Consider the following 17,178-nt stretch of genomic DNA (forward strand, 5'->3'; position numbering starts at 1 on the left):
TTATTGTTCATTGGTTCAGCGGTTAGTGAGATCCTTAGTTAGAGCATGACTTGGACCTTTCTAGGGAATAGGTAGAAAGCAATCAATTACAAATCTGCAAAATTAATCTTTTTTTAAAAATAGAATCTGTTTGTTTTGTATTGATTCTCTGCTTGTAAAACTTATATAATAAGCTTTTTTTTTAAGCGAAGCTTTCTATGATTAGGATCGTTCCGTCCGTTCAGAACAAATAGCTATTTTTTGTTAGCTAAAATTTAAATTGGATAGGGAAATGGGCGGAGATATGTTATATATAGAATCTGTACTTATACTTTTGTCTTTCTAACCCCTTCAGTATTCTCATGCAATAATTTTTGTATGCCTTAAAACAGCTATTTTTTAGAAAAATAAAATATCATTTTGTATCCTATTATATAAAGTAGTAAGCTTTTTTGTCTGTAGCTTAAGATTTCGATAACTACTGTACCTATTGAGTTCTCTGTTTTATGGAAGCTACTTATAGGTTCCTGGATAGTTTAAGGCTATTTAATTTATATATTTAAGTTAGGTTTTAGGCTATTTTACTAATTTCCTTACTTCTTTAAATACAGAGCTCCTAGATGCTTGGAGCGCAGCTGCTAGTGTAATAAATTAGTAATAAAATGTTTAAAATAGTTGTACGGACATTCTGGTAACGATTATAGAGTTGTTACGCTTTCTAAATTTTAATTTTAATTTGAGCATTTATAAAAGTTATAAAAACAGAATGACAACATCCATGAAAGGGAAGCTCTGAAATAGTAGGACAAACAAACATTAACACCTGTAGAGTGTCAGAACTGAATAACATTATACATTGTTGTTCTAGGAATCTGTATTCCAAAAATCATATCATTCAGATAATTATAATGCATAAAAATTTGATGTTGAAAAACTTGAAAATCAACATGTTTGAAATGGACATACGGACATTCTGATAACGAAAAGAGCTAACTGTTACAGACGTACGGACCGACTCTTATAATAGAAAAGAAGCTGAGGTTTTGATTTGAGCAAGGGGTCGAACTTGAAACCTTACTTTTAATAAAGCAGAGCTTTTCTATGATTAGAGTCGGTATGTCCGTCAATTACGGTTAGGTATGTCCTTTAAACAGTATTCTGTATTTAACAATTTTACAAAAAAAATGACGTATGATTTTGTCAAAAATAATACATTTATAAGTCCAAGCAAACGAATGAGAAAACGTGATTATAAAACGTTGGGTACCAGTATAATTTACACTTTACAGTCCATTCAATCCCTACTTGCCTTCCGGGTTTTTAAAAATGGACAAACAATGAAATAATATGAAATATATACATGGATATACTGAGAAAGAAAATTTGTAGTTAATTTAGCTTGCTAACACAGAACTCGTTTATTGTTCATTAGTTCATCTAGTAGAAGGGGAGTGGGTAGATTGGGGGGTGGGGGGTATGGTTATTTTAGCCAGCTATGAGTTTCACTTTATCAGAATACATGAAAATATGATGCAGCATCCAAGTAATAATATTTCCGTTGTAGTAGCGCCTCTAAAATGGAATGGACACACACACAAATAATCTATGATTCATACCCAGGAATCTGAGGGGATTAGAAAATGGACTTTGCATTGATGTACATCACCAAAAATTATAAATAAAAATCTATACAATATAAAACATTGGTTAAAAAGATTGGGCACTACAAGTTCAGACCCTACCAATCACAATTCAATTTTTTTAACCTACGAGTAAAAAAACTTATTAATAAAACTTTGAGTACTTGTGTCATTAATTATCAAATGTCCTTAACAGTGCAGTGGTCCTTTTTTGGGATAGTATCGACTTTCTTCTTATTTAATAATTTATTCCTTTAAGAACAAACTATACATAATTAAATCACATAGTCTTGGATTATTAACATATACAGTTTATAAAATAGCACATAAATTGATAATAACAAGCGATATTATAATATATTGTAAAAAAATTATCTAGTTATATTTGGAGACAGTTTAAAAATCAAATACTAAAATATTTTGTGTTGTCTTTATATTTCAAAACAAAATTAATAAATTTTTCAATGAGATATGTTGATATACCACCTTTATCTAATAATTTTGAACAGAATTGAGCTAAAAGCAATGTTTGAGAAAAATAATTGTTTTCATTCTATCTTGATAGACAAGGTTCTTTACTAATTTTTAGCGCCCTGTCTTTAGCTGCTAAAATGAGCATCGAAATTTGAGCAAAATCGTCACCTTTAAAGCATTCATAATAGATGTTAAAAAGAAAGAAATTTTCTTTAAGGAAAATGAACTCAGGGCAACCTTGGAAATAAATTTCATCTAGAAAAATAGCAAGACAATGGGCGAAGTATTTCGGGAATTTGCAGACAAAAATTGCATGATCTGAATCATTTTTTACATAACATTTAGTACAAATATCACTATCTATTAGATTCCATTTGAATAATTTTGTACAACTTACCAGTGTGCGTATGTATTGTTCAAAAAGGAATCCTTTATAATATAAAGTTATAGGTAGATCAAGAACAATCTTAAAACTATTTTGAAAACTTTCAATATCTGGGAACCATTTTTTATCTACCTTTCTAGTTTCTATTGAAGGATGAATACTAGCAATTTTTTTCTTATGCATTTGTTTGAAAAAAAGCGAAAAAATTGATGGTGTCTCATATGTAAGATAAAAAAGAGGTTTTTCTGCATTTTTATTCTTATGCACAGATAAACATTGTAAGGAACTAAACTCAAACTCATTTGAAATGTTTATAACCACCTCTTTTAGTTTTGCATAAATTTCCTGGTGATTGGCTAAATTTTCTATCAAATTTTCTTTAATAACAGGGATATAAAGATATTTTTGCTGAATTGTTATACTTTTTAATATAGAAGTAATAGTCTTTCAATTACATCTATCAAGGATTAAACTTTCTCTACTGCTAAATTTAATGTCTTTAGACCAATAGGATGAAGTAATGGGCGATTGCAAAAATGTCTTTGGATTTTTTTCTAACTCTTCTAGAAAAATTTTAGATTTTTTAAACATTGTTTTCCCCTGAGGTGGGTATAAAGACATAAATTTATTACTGTATTTTTTCAACATATTAGAGCCAAAGTTCTTAAGAATAGAAGAAATAGGTACATGCTTTTGTTTTAGAATTATAGCTAAATTTGAATTAGGGTATTCGTTGGCATGTTTGAGGATATTAAAAAAGCTTGTTATCCAAATAGAAAAACTTTGCTGTTCTGGTAAAAGCATATTTAAACTGCCATCGTGAAACTCTGATTCAATTCTCTTTTTAGCTACTTTGTATCTGTGACTTGATCCATTTGACCAAAGAAATTTAGAAGTACTTTTCCATATTTTTTTGCATATCACATTATTTGGTGAGTAAATTCTATATATGTGCAAAGCACAGGAATTCATGAATGAAAGGCACAGATTTCTTCTCTTAAAAATATTTGTTCCATGGTTAAAATGCATATTTTTAGAACGATTATTAAGTTTATTCAATAATTCTTTATATGTTAAATTTAGAGAAGTTGCAAAATCAAAAGACAAGTAAACTCCTAAATGTTTAACAATATTACAGGGTGTTCCCAAAGAACTTAAATTTACTGGACAGTTGCCATATGTTAAAATTTTTGTTTTTTTGAAGTTAATTTCTATATTTACTGTTGACTTTAGTTTTTTTAGTAAATCAGATAAAGAAGTCACATCTTTTTCAGTTTTTAGAGTTAAAGCTTTAAAGCCGTCATCGGCAAAAAATATGGCTGGCAAATTGTGTTTTTTGATCTTTAACATTAAGTGTGACATTAACTTACTGTTTAAGCAAGAATAAAATAAGTGATTATAAATAACAAATTTATTTGCACTACTAGGGGCACCCTGTGGAAATCCCAACTTAATTTCATATTGTTTTGATATATGATTATTTACAACCACCCTAAATTTGCCTCCATTAGAAATAGATGCCCAAACTTTGGCAAATTGTGGTGAAAAAATGTGGTTTAGTATCTTATCAGATACTTCGTATAACGTTTGATCATATGCTTTTTTTAAATCAAAGAAAACTAATTGGGAATCTATTTCTTTAGACTTTATATAGTTCATTATAGCAGTGATAGATATTGTAGCAGTAGCCATGTGCCGTTTCTTAATAAAGCCAAATTGATCAGAGTGTACAATTTTACTCATGAAAGGAGCAATTTTATTGTTTAATGCTTTGTCCAAAATTTTTTGGCTGTTTTCAGATAAATAAATTGGCCTTAAATTATCCGGATTTGATAAATCTAAATCTTTTTTTGGAAGAAAACAAACATTTTTGATCTTAATAAATGAAAAATCTGAATTATCTAAATCCATGTCGTACATTTGATTAAATGCATTAGTTGCAAACTTAGGGACATTTTGAAAAAGAAACATAAATAAACTTTTTGGCTGTGATGTTGGTCCAGGGCTACTACGATCTTTAAGAGATTTTATGACTTTTAGAAACTCCTTTGTACTACTATATGGAGAAATAGCATTTTGTATTTTAGGAAAAATATCATCCATCTTTAAATTAAAAGTTTCTAAAAGTCCGTTTAAATCAGCTTTAGGAATATCATCAGGACAGACAGATGCAGCATGAATTTTGCCTAGTTTATTTACAATTTTTTCAGGACAATCAGTCATTTCATTGTCTATTAGTAAATTGTAACTGTTCTTTTTCTTTGGTTTCATATTTTGATATGTAAGATAATTTGGTTTACCATCTAGCAGAAGATATCTCATATAATATATTTCTGCCCTTGAACTAACCAAATTCTTAAAATATTCTTGCTGCGTCTGAATAATGTCCTGAATGCTTTGCAAAGAATCTTTATCAGGATAAGTTTCAATCTTATTATATAACATATTAATTTGTGAATCAAAATCTTTTGTTTTCTGAAACTCTTTGTGTCTCAATTTTGAGTAAAATACATCATGTTTTTGCTTTAAATGTTGAATAAGGTTGAACATGGTTCCTGTATATTGATTTTTTGCGTTTAGAAAGGATAAATCATCCACTGAAACATTTGCCAAATTTATATTTTTGTCATCTGAGTTCTTTTTTAGAAACCATTCTGTTTCTGTTTTCATAATATCTAGAAAATTTTTATCTTTAAACAAAAACGGTTTCCATGTTGGATTTTTGTATTTAAATTTACTTTTTTGGCAACTGTGACAGTTTTATGATCAGAAAAACTATTAAATCTAAATTCTATATGATTAATGTAGTCAAAATTACAAAAGAAATAGTCAATATTGCTTTTAGAGTTAAATCTTTGCCCTGAACCGCGCCAGGTAAAGATTGGATTGACAGAAAGTTTATTGGCTAAATTAATCATATTGTGTCTAACTAAGAAATCATGCAAAAGCTTAGCCCTGTAAAAATGTCCAGGGTTGTTAAAATCAATAATTAAATCCCCAAAAAAGGTGAATGCTGTCAGATTATGATCTTTTATAAATGTAGCAATTCTATTTAACATATCTTTTAGCTCTAAAGTTGAACAAGATGGTAAATATGTAGGAATTAAATGAAATATACTGTCTCCAATTTTGTATTTCAAATACATGCAATGCGTGGAAATTATTGTCCTTGTCTCCAAAATTTTAAATACATTGTCATGGTACACAAAAATACCCGCTTTTGGTTCATTTCCGCTTGTTTCCCCACCGTATACACATCCCTTGGGAAGTTTTATTTCACGATGAGAGCTTTTTAATTTTGTTTCAAGACAAACAAAAATGCTAGGAACATAATTAGCTGAACACGTTAATTCTTTAATCTTAAAAGGAACCTTAGATAAGTTTAATTTTCCTTTTGAAAAAAATCCAAGCCCACGAATATTGGTAAATTTAATATTTAAAGGAATATTTTTATTAGACATGCGAATTACGAATTATAAAACAATAAAAAAATGATAATTTAATTAAAATAAAGAACTAGAAAAATTCTAAAAATCAATTTGACTTGACTTTTAGCATAAGCCTAAATGAATAAGCCCTTCGGTTTCTTACTTAGTATGAAAAAAGGGTTGAAACCACCTCCCTAAGTTGTGTAATTGTATTCTAAAGGTTCATCTAGCCGGCCTAAAAGACAATGAAATATTAACATTAAGCATATTTATCACTCTTGTCCCCCCCCCCCCCCCCCCAACTTATATTTTACTTATTTGCAGACATATGAGCATAGCTTCTCTAATATTATGTACATATATTCTTATCTGTATAAATCTAAACTAATTCTCACCCTTGCCCCCCCCCCCCCCCCAACTTATATTTTACTTATTTGCAGACATATGAGCATAGCTTCTCTAAAATTATGTACATATATTCTTATCTGTATAAATCTAAACTAATTCTCACCCTTGCCCCCCCCCCCCCCCCAACTTATATTTTACTTATTTACAGACATATGAGCATAGCTTCTCTAAAATTGTGATGGATTTATAATTACTTAGACATTACATCAGATTTTCCTGTTCTATTAAAAAGTGAACTATTCGGCGGGCTAAAATTTATATCTCCCCCATTCCTCTTCTTTACCCCTTCCCTTCCATCCCGACCAACAAATGTGAGGGGATATTGCAACCTAAATTTATCTCTTCTTGTAGTCTATATAAACCAATAAAATTGCATGTTGACAAGGATATTGATCAGAGATCTAAATTGATAAGACAATGGCCGATAAATTGATGTACATCGCTAATATTAATACACAAATTTACCCTTTTTTTTACTACTATAGTGGTTGAAACGTTGGACACCCAACTTAATGAACAAACCAATCAAAATTCAAAACTTAATAAAAGTCCCCAAATTTGTAAAGCCAACGAATATATGATTAGTGAGATGAACAGCCCATTGTCCCCTCCCTCCCTGGATATTGATAGAGCTATATTATAAAATACTCATGTTGCATGTTGCAGTTGTTTACTCAGCTGGGCCCAGGAAGGGAACTTTGATGATAAACAAAAATACCCCTCATTAGATTACAATTTAAGTTTAAAATGTCTGGACACTTAGCTTTATTGTGTTTTAAATTGTCACATAATCTTTAAGCAACGATCACAGAGTTGATAAATACATTTTATACCCAAAGTTTTTAAGCTAATATAATTTACAGTCCAATGTCCACCCTCTCCGTGACTCTGCTAGTTCAATAAGCTTAGTACTCAGATTTCATACATTTTCAACCCCCCCCCCCCCATAAAATAGGGTTAAAATCATATCGATCCAAAGAAACAATAAGCTATAAAGACATCCTGTTACTTTTTTTTACAAGAAATACTGGTTAACTTCAAGCGTAGTTTGTAGTATATTTAGAATTGAAAACAAAACCATATGTTAAAAATAACCTCCCATTAAAAAAAATATTTACCCTCCCCCCCCCCAAAAAAAAAAATAAGCTTGGATGCCCCTGGTACATCCCCAGTAATGATAAACAAAATTACCCCATATGTAGATTAAGATTATTGGTTGAAAAGTGTGGACACTGATAGTCTTAAACCAACCAATGAAAATACAATAAAAGTACCCAAAGTTTTGCGCCAACCAATAAAATAAAGTAATTTTAAAACTTTGGGTACCAATTTAATTTACAGTCTAATACACCCTCCTCCCTGGGGACAGTAAAGAATTTCTGTTATGATCTTTATGTAAGAATGTTAAAAAATATTGAGAGGGTTTTACCTATTAGAAGCTAACCTGTAAAGTTCAGCTAGATCAAAACAGACGCACACATTCAACGGCAAAATTTGTGCTGTGTTGTTATTTTTGTTTTTTTTGGGTCAGTAGCTTAAAAAATATCTGAACTAGTATCCTATTATATGTATACTAGCAGCTACGCCCCTAGCATCTAGAGGCTCTTTATTCGAAGGGGCAAAAAAAGAACTAAAGAATAGCTTAAAACCATCGTAAACCTTAAATATGAAAATATAACAGCATAAAACCATCACAAAAATTATGTGAAGCTTACCTAGAATAGAGAACCCAATCTGTTTAGCAGTTATTGAAATCTAAAGCTTAAGACAAAAAACTCCAACTTCTTTATATAATAGGATGTTATTTTTTTCTAAATACTTATACTCTTCTTATATTTATTTAAGTCTCGTTGTAAGTAAAAGATCCCTCCCCTCCCCCTATTATGATGTATGATATATGATGAATGATCATCGGTCAACTTTTGCTAAAAGAGATGGGGGGGGGGGGGAGTTCAGTATAGGTCAAGTGAAAGTTAAATCCTAAAGGGTATTATTTTCTTCCATCCAAAGTTGTAAGTCAAATATAAATATGAAGGGGGGGGGGGGTGAGGGATATTTTTAAGGTTTAATTATATCAACAAGGATCACAACATCCATAAAAGCGAAATGGTAGTACAATCAAACATTAACATAAGCATAAATGTATAAGTATAATCAAAATTATAAGTAAGTATTATATAGTTGCAACGCTTTCTAAATCTATACAATATCTATACATTAAATTAATGATGCACAGACCGACGCGTCAAGTCTCAAGAACCAACACAAATTATAGAAAAACCTCGCTTAGCTTAGACATACATTTATTAAACTTTAACAGTATATAGTCCTCCCCCTCCCCTTTATGATAGGAAGTTGGTCATGAATATGATGTTTACAAATGAGCAATTTTTTTATAAGTTACAATACACAAATTGTCAAAATCCATAAAAGCAAAACAAATTTAAAATGCATGATAATTTTGATTATTTCATTTAATTTAAGCATTCTTATAATTGTACATTCTATATCCTAGAAAGCGGTTTATATTAATTGTAAGTATGACTGAGTCTCTGAGAATTTGAATGTTTATTATTTTTTGGTTAGATTTATAATAAAATTTGTTCAACATGATTTTTAATATTAAATGCGCTGTTAACTCTATATTTGTTTGTCTGACTTTATATTCACTGAGCTTTGCTTTTAAGGGTGTTATCATACTTGTTTAGTTACATTCAGAGCGAAAGCCAAGCTACTCCTTTTTAAACATTTTGATTTTTTGAATTTTTAGTTACAAAGCTACTCTGTAATATGTTATTTGACAAGGATGACAACATACATAAAAGCAAAGCTCTAAAACGAACATTAACACATTTAGAGTTGCAAATAACAACTTTGGAGACTTTTTTTCTTTAATTTTGATTGGTTGGTTTATTAAGCATGAAATGCTGCCAAAATGAAAATAAAAAAACAAGCGAAATTAGCAATAAGAACTAAGATTAACTATCTTGCTACGAGATTGCGTGATGATAGAAAAAAAATGTATTCACCAAACCTTTATTATTCCAAGTCATAAAATTCTAGTGAGGCCATAAACCTTCTTCGTATGATAATATTTTCCGGAATTTTTATGATTTTCTGACAATGTTTGACCGTAAAGATATGTGAACATATGTAGTATCTTACAAATACATCCCAAATCTAGCATAAGTTGACCCCTTCTATCCGTATGAAAATGTTAACAAAGGTGTGAAGTCTCAATTTCCGGTCGTTTGAATATATCGGGGAATTTGTATATTTTTAGGGTTATTTTAGTATTTTGAAAATGTTGAAAACAGTAACATTTCTCTACGAAATCACCCATCGTTTAAGATTTTGAGTATGTTTTGAAAAATACTATAAACTAAAACTATCATTGCCTTTGATTGCACAATCTTTGTCTTGAAATCCTAACTGTGCAATGTAAGGGGTTACGCCTGTTTAGGGACAATGGCATTCCCCCTACTCTCAATAATAGTGACAGGTGCTAGATATAGAAGCAGTAGGTATCATTTTAACGTGTCTAGTATGACGCTTTGTGGACCAGACTCAAACTCGTCACCTCCCCTACATTATGCTGGCATGCTATCATTTGCGCTAATGCCGCGGGTTTAGAAAATGGAAAATGGAAAAACTTAAATTATTTTTTTTTATAAAGATTCAATTTTAAAACTTTTCTAATGAAACATTATAAAAACTGTTATTTGTTTGTTTTTTAGCTTCAACATGAATAACAGCGGCACAGAGGAAATACGAGATTTAATTAAAAAGATATCCTCAAAAAATATTTTAACAGGTATACTATACATCAATTTATAATGTTTTTAGTAGCTATGATACTATATAATTCACTGGTCGACAGTCACTCAGTAACGCTATGAGGGAAATGTGATTTCCTTGTTTGATGTTGAAGATAGAAAGCTAAAAATGTTAATGAAGATTCGTCTGAGAAATGCGCATCTAGTCTATACATTGCTTTGTCCGTCTGTCTATCAGTCATGCTTGAAAAGAAATAAACCTTAGCTGGATCTTTAAATCATTTTAGTGGTGAGCCGAATTTCAGCCAATCACAGCGCGGCATTCATAAAATGTTGTGCTCTCATTGGTGAAAAGTTGGCTCACCCCGATCTGGTTCACCACTAAAATGATATAAAGATCCAGCTCTTATTTCTAGGGCTTCACGATTTTTTAAATGTTTTTTTTTTGGCATATTCTCTCTTTATTTTCTTTTTTATGACAACTAAACAACTGCTCTATAACTCACTTAATCTGTTTGTCTATTGCATAATTTCTTGTGCATCGCCACTTATGGATGTTGTCATCCTTCTTTTTATGGAATTAGGAGTAGGAGATTTTTTTTCTTTTGTGACCTAATTGTGATAGGGTTTCCCCTAATCAATGTCAAAATAGTAGTGGACCTACAGTAAACTTGACTGAAAATTATTATTAAATTAGTCCAGCTATTTACAGTACATATACACACACAAACATTCATGATCCAACAAACTATTTTACATTACAGCTTTTATCTATAGGCTTTATACTATTTATTGTAAAAAATCTACTTTGAACAAAATTAAAAAATCGTCTTATATACATATATTTACAGGGGAAAAAAAGTTTGTATATGATATATTGTATTGAATTGAATTTCTTGACAATTATTGAGAGAGAGGAAGGATTATCGATCAAATGAATGCCTATAAATCTTGGGATAGATTTAGTTTACTTTATTTTTAAATCAAAATATTGCGGTTGGTTTTAGGCTATTCTATGCTTTTTCTCCACTTAAACACAAAACCCCTTAGATTCTAGGGGTGGAACCACTTGTAATTCATTACGATAACCAGGATTTAATTTTTAGAGGCAGATTTGTTCAAATTGGAGGGTTTTCTTTTAGCTTGTCAGGTAAATTAGATTTTCCCAGGTGATAAAATTATTATTATATTTAATTGAAATTTACAAAAAATTTCCTTAATATTTAATTTTCATGAGGTCTACTTTATTTTATAACTTAATCATTGTTTAACATAACTAGCGGCTACGCCCCTAGAGGCCTCTAGAGACACTTTGGGGAATGGGGGTTATTGAAAGTCGACCATTTACTTTCAATTTTAGTTTTTAAAAGGAAAAAAATGTGTTTTTAGGGGGGTGGGCATTTTTTTAGTGGTTATTTCTCTAGGGAGTGTTAAGATACCTCTCCCAAAATATTTAAAAATATTTCCTGGACCTGTAAAAAGCTTCACAGTAAAGAAGAACCGTATCGGTGTAGTACAGACAAAAAAGCTTATTACTTTATATAATAGGATAATTAAACGCTTAGCTAAAATTTCAAACACAGATCCTTTTAAATTAATAGTTTATTAGAAATTAATATTTACATCTTTTAAAGATGATTTCTAAATACAAAAATATCACATATAAAAGTACAACAACATGTAGACTGATAGTTAAACAGGGGCGTTAGGGTTGATAGTTTATTTTCCATAGTCTTATCTCTGTAGTCTGTAGAGTGTCAGAACTGAATAATCAGAATATAAATGTATAAAAGTCCAAACTAAATTTTAAGTAAAATTATTGAAAAACTGCTGAAATACAGAAGAGTTTTTAAGGACATACTTACATTTTTAGGAGTTGATTATAGAGATGCTTCTCTTATAACATTGTACTTTGTTGTTCTAGGAATCAGTATTTCAATAATCAGATCAATGAAAATAATTACAAATAAAAATATGATTTTAAGTTGAAAATCAACATGTTTGAAATGGACGTACGTACATTCTGGTAACGATTATAGAGTTGCTATGCTTTCTAAATCGTACCTTACTACTATAGAAATCACCATGCAAAATTTGAAATCGATAGAACAATTGGTAATATCCTCATAGAAATTTATTTCAATTTTGAAAATTTGAGTACTCATACCCCCCCCCCCTTCCCCCGACAGCGAACTATGAACTTTGGCGGCAGCGCTCGGCTCCCTAGCCTGCCTAGACGCATGCTCGGCCCCCTTGCCTGCCTAGCCGCAGCGCTCGGCCCCCTTGTCTGCCTAGCCGCAGCGCTCGGCCCACTATCCCATAACCTAACCTAACCTAAAATAGTTGTTCGCTCTCGGGGGGGGGGGGGGGGGGGTAGGGATGTACTCAAATTTTCAAAATTGAAAAAAAAATTCTAAGAGGATAACGCCGAACAATTATAACTTGCCTAAATTAACAAAAAAAAGCTATCCGTTCCGGACGGACGGCGGACGGACCGACCCTAATTATAGAAAAGCTTCGCTTTTACAAAGATATTAAGATTGAAATTTAAGGAAAGACAAAACAAAAATGGCAGACTTATCATCATATTTATTCCAGTACGGCTTCAAAACCAATAAGTATCCTCTGGATTAAACCCGGTTTTTAGCAATTCTAAAAAATCATGTATTGTAACGAATTATAGACAATTTTCTGCGAATATTAAAATAAAAAATCATAAGATTAATAACAGTTTTGTTAGCCCGGACCTACGGCCCCTATGGGCTAAAAAAAACGGTATTGATCCAATAATTCCTCATTTTGCTATCCGCGGATAGCTGTCTTTGATACGAGACGATGAATAACTATTTTTTGTCTTTTCAGGGATGCCAAACTAAAACTAACAATTCAGAGGTAAAACAATGTAAAAAAAATATTTTATATAACTAAAAACACACTAAATTAAATGAATATTATAAAAATAGAGATCAACTATATGAAAATTATTTGAGAAAAGATAAGATAATTTAGATAATATATTAGATTTAATAAAGTAAGGATTGATAAAGAGGGTTTTAAGAAAGAAAAGAAAAAAAAACGGCTTTGAGGAGAGAAAATAGGATTTGGCAGCGCGCCGTGCGTCAGTTTTCTGTAATCCGCAGGGAAATAAACCAATTACAATTTATATTATATGTATATTATACAGACTGGCGTTTAAATCTCCATAATCAATCATTCAAAATCAAAAAATTACTATTAAAAGTTTTAAATCATTTTTGTCCTTTCAGAATATTGAAACCAAGTTATTAAAACAATTGTATGAAGAAAAAACGTCAGTACTCAAGAACCTTATTGATGATCTAAAGTCAATGAACATCAATGTAAGTACAATGAGTTATTTAATAAATCAAAATATGACGATATTAAATGATGAGCTAACGCTCGATCATTTACTACCTTGGGTTTTAAATATTCATTTATGCAAAATTTTGTTTTATTAAATGACATTCTATTACAACAAACCGTTTTTTTATTTAATTCTTTTCTTTTACTGGTGTGTTTTTGTTTAACTTTAATATTAAATATAAATTAGATCTTCCAAAAAAATGAGAAACTTTTTGAATTATTGGTCAATTTGAGTTCAAAGATTCTTTTTCATCATAAAAATTTTAGAATAGTTATTTCTCGCATAGAATTATAAACAGCTTTCCGCGGATATAGAAGGTACAATTCGGCACCTCGGGGCTAAAAAAACTGGTTTTAATCTCATGATTGTACATTTTTGTATTCATAGAAAGCTGGATATTATTCGATGCTAGACATTGTTTTTTTCGTATGGACGAGAACCGATTCCTATCCACCGGAATCGAATGTATAGTTATACGAGAAAAAAATTATCATAATCCAAGATGGCGTCAATACATGTAAAATAATATAGTTTCAAAACAAAAAGAATAAATCTTGAATATCTTTTATCTCAGTTAACAAGAAGTAGTATTATATTCTTGATTTTCTCTTGCTACTCTAAATATTTGGATTATAAATTGTATTTTTTTTAAAATGTTAAATGGTTATTCATTGATCTTGCAATCTTAAATAGCTATTAAAATGTTTGGATCAACTGCAGTGCACGGTAAAATATTTCCAAAAATCTATTAATTTTAAAGGCTGCTAGCTGCCAAACGACTGAATGTACAGATCATACCCGCACACCATTTTAAGCGGCATAAAAAGGTCTACAAATAATCTGGAATAGCCAAGATCCAATGATGCAAAGGGAAAGCTTCACTGAAGAGAAAACGCCAAAAATATGTGTTTTTCGCGCATTTCTCTGCACTGCGAGATAGTTATGCATTATTGATTTATGGCTATTCCAGATTATTTGTAGGCCTTCTTATGCCGCTTAAAACAGTTTGCGGGCATGATCTGTACGTTCAGCCGTTTGACAGCTAGCAGCCTTTAAAACTTATAGATTTTTGGAAATATTCGTTACCAGGAATATTTTACCGCGAACTGCAGTTGATCCAAATGTTTTACCTACTGAAGTTTAACAAGATAAGATAAAGTAAAACAAGGAAGACAGCATCCATAAAAGCGAAGCTCTGAAACGGTAGGGCAAACAAACATAAACGCTTGCAGAGTTCCAGAACTGAATAAGCAGAATGTTAATGCATAGGTATAAAGAAAATTGCAGGTAAATTTGTTGCAAAACTTCTTTAATATAGAAAACTGTTTTAAGACTTGATTATAGAAATGCTTTTCTTATAACATTGTACCTTGTGGTAAAAGGAATTAGTATTTCAAAAATCAGATGAATGAAATTTGTTGTCAAGAAAAGGAAAAAATCATCATATTTAAAATGTACGCAAAGACTTTCTGGTAATGATTATAGAGTTGTTAAGCTTCCTAAATCATACCTAATTTTTTCATGCAAAGTTCAAAATCGTTGTAAAATTTCTTACCTATTCAAATTAAGGAAGGAACTAACAACTGTTACAGGTCGACTGATTTATTCTGTAGGACAACCTAAACAAGTACAACTAACAAATGCCTTTATAAAATCGGTCAACCTAAAGCTTCTTTAGGTCGCACTATGTCTTTTGTGAACTAAGCTCAACTGTTCTGCACGTACTGATGTACAAATGGACGGACCAACCCTAATTATAGAAAAGCTTCATTTTTAAAATTATTTCTGAAATAAAAAAAATTAGGTTATTATTAAAATCTGATTAAAAATAATGTAATAAATACCCTTTTCAATTATAAAGCAGAAGATATTCAAGCACCAAAATGTTGAAGTTTAACATTTGTGTTAGAACAAATATGAGTAAACATATAAAAACAGCATTCCATATTTGTTCTGTATGCAGTAAGAGATATAAGTTTTTCGGAATTGTAATGTAGGGAGTAGATTTGAAATCTGCATCAAATTTTAAGGATTTTTTATAAAATTCGTTTTTTGTATAATTCTTTATCTAAAAGCGGAAATACAAATTAAGTTAATTAATTTCGGCATCTGTGATTGGTGGATTAAAAAAATCTGCGCTCTGATTGGATGTCGTACATCATTCAACCAATTAGAGCGCAGGTAGTTTAAAATCCACCTATCCTATTGGTCAAAATTAATTAACTTAAAATGTATTTTCGCTTTTAGATAAAGAATTTTACAAAAAACGAATTTTATAAAAAATCCTTAAAATTTGATGCAGATTTCAAATCTACTCCCTACATTAAAATTCCGGAAAACTTATATCTCTTAATATGCAATGCAGTAAGTTAGATCATAAATCTATAATTTAATTGATGGATACTTTATTAATCATGTTTTTTTTACATATCATCCATGAACAGTTTTCTACAAATATAAAAATGTACAACCATAAGATTAAAACCAGTTTAAATCTTATAATTGTACTTTTTCTATCCGGGGAAAGCTGTTTATAATACGATGCGAGAAATAACTATTATTACTTTTATTCTCATAAAGGATCACAGCAACGAAAATTAATGCAAATATTTTCTCATGCACAATAAAATATCCTTTCCTTGCTGTATGTATATTAGAGACAGGTTATTACAGTAAATTGTACCCAGCATCTAGAATTTGAACCTAACAAATAAATAAATTTAGAATAGAATATGAAAATCAATTTTCAGACTGTCTTTAAATCCAAATTTATTACTATTGCATTTGTATAAAGACAGTTCTTAGCCAAAAAGAATCATATCATCATATCACCATAAAGACAATTGTCATTGAAATTAGGGTTGGGCCGGATATCCGGCCAGATATACGGTAATTTTCAATATCCGGCCGGATACCGGATATTAAAACTATCCGGTTACATGATATCTGGCTGATTTTTGACGCCGGATCTCTGGTTATCCGGTAAATAGCCTGATATCGGACGTTAGTCAGATATCCGGCCGGAAACGGATATCCGGCATTATAAATCAGCCGGATATCCGGTATCCGGCCAAAAAAGTATCTGGCCCAACCTTAATTGAAATATATTAAGAATTATTTCTAGTGGGAGCAGAGGAATATCAAGCTGACCATGGAGTTAGCAAAGTGCTACGAGGAAGCAAATCAGTGTAGAATTCAGATTTCGGTAAGTTATCAACTTTACTGTATAAAATAATGTCCTGAGGTGGATCTTTAAATCATTTTAGTGGTTAGCCATATTGGGGTGAGCCGACTTTCCACCAACAAGAGCACAGCATTTTATGAAATGCCGCGCTGTGATTGGCTGAAATTCGGCTCACCCCGATCTGGCTCACCACTAAAATGATTTCAAGATCCAGCTCTGTTTTTTTTCTGGAATTGTCAGTATGATAAACAGCCAAAAAGCTGGACATAGTTCAACTTCGAAATTCAATCAAAATCAGTATCCAATTTATATAGAGGCGTTGTAGCTTTGGTAACGCACTGAGTTACAGTGGTGAGAGTTAAAGTTTATGTCCCTACGTGGTGACTCAAATTTCTCAGTTGTAATACATTCATACAACTTCCCCTGGTTGTGTAAGAAGGAAGATTAATGAGTGGTTTGATATGCTTCGCTTATGATATTTTACCTTATTGTAATAGGAATCAGTGCTTAAAAAACCAG

At 30.9% G+C, this 17,178-nt stretch overlaps 1 protein-coding gene across 2 annotated transcripts in view; it reads left to right on the plus strand.

Moving 5' to 3' along the window:
- LOC145306220 (uncharacterized) overlaps positions 1 to 17,178 on the plus strand; it is a 68,083-nt gene that overhangs the window by 5,916 nt on the left and 44,989 nt on the right. For both annotated transcript variants that reach the window (XM_080148247.1, XM_080148248.1), the window contains exons 3-7: positions 10,052 to 10,128; positions 11,197 to 11,240; positions 12,953 to 12,982; positions 13,357 to 13,449; positions 16,600 to 16,680. In XM_080148247.1, the coding sequence (XP_080004373.1) occupies positions 10,052 to 10,128; positions 11,197 to 11,240; positions 12,953 to 12,982; positions 13,357 to 13,449; positions 16,600 to 16,680 (325 nt within the window). The remainder of the gene's footprint in view (positions 1 to 10,051; positions 10,129 to 11,196; positions 11,241 to 12,952; positions 12,983 to 13,356; positions 13,450 to 16,599; positions 16,681 to 17,178) is intronic.

This window comes from Acartia tonsa, chromosome 14, assembly GCF_053477335.1.
Source record: "Acartia tonsa isolate MP-2025a chromosome 14, ASM5347733v1, whole genome shotgun sequence".
Classification (NCBI taxonomy): Eukaryota; Metazoa; Arthropoda; class Copepoda; order Calanoida; family Acartiidae; genus Acartia; species Acartia tonsa.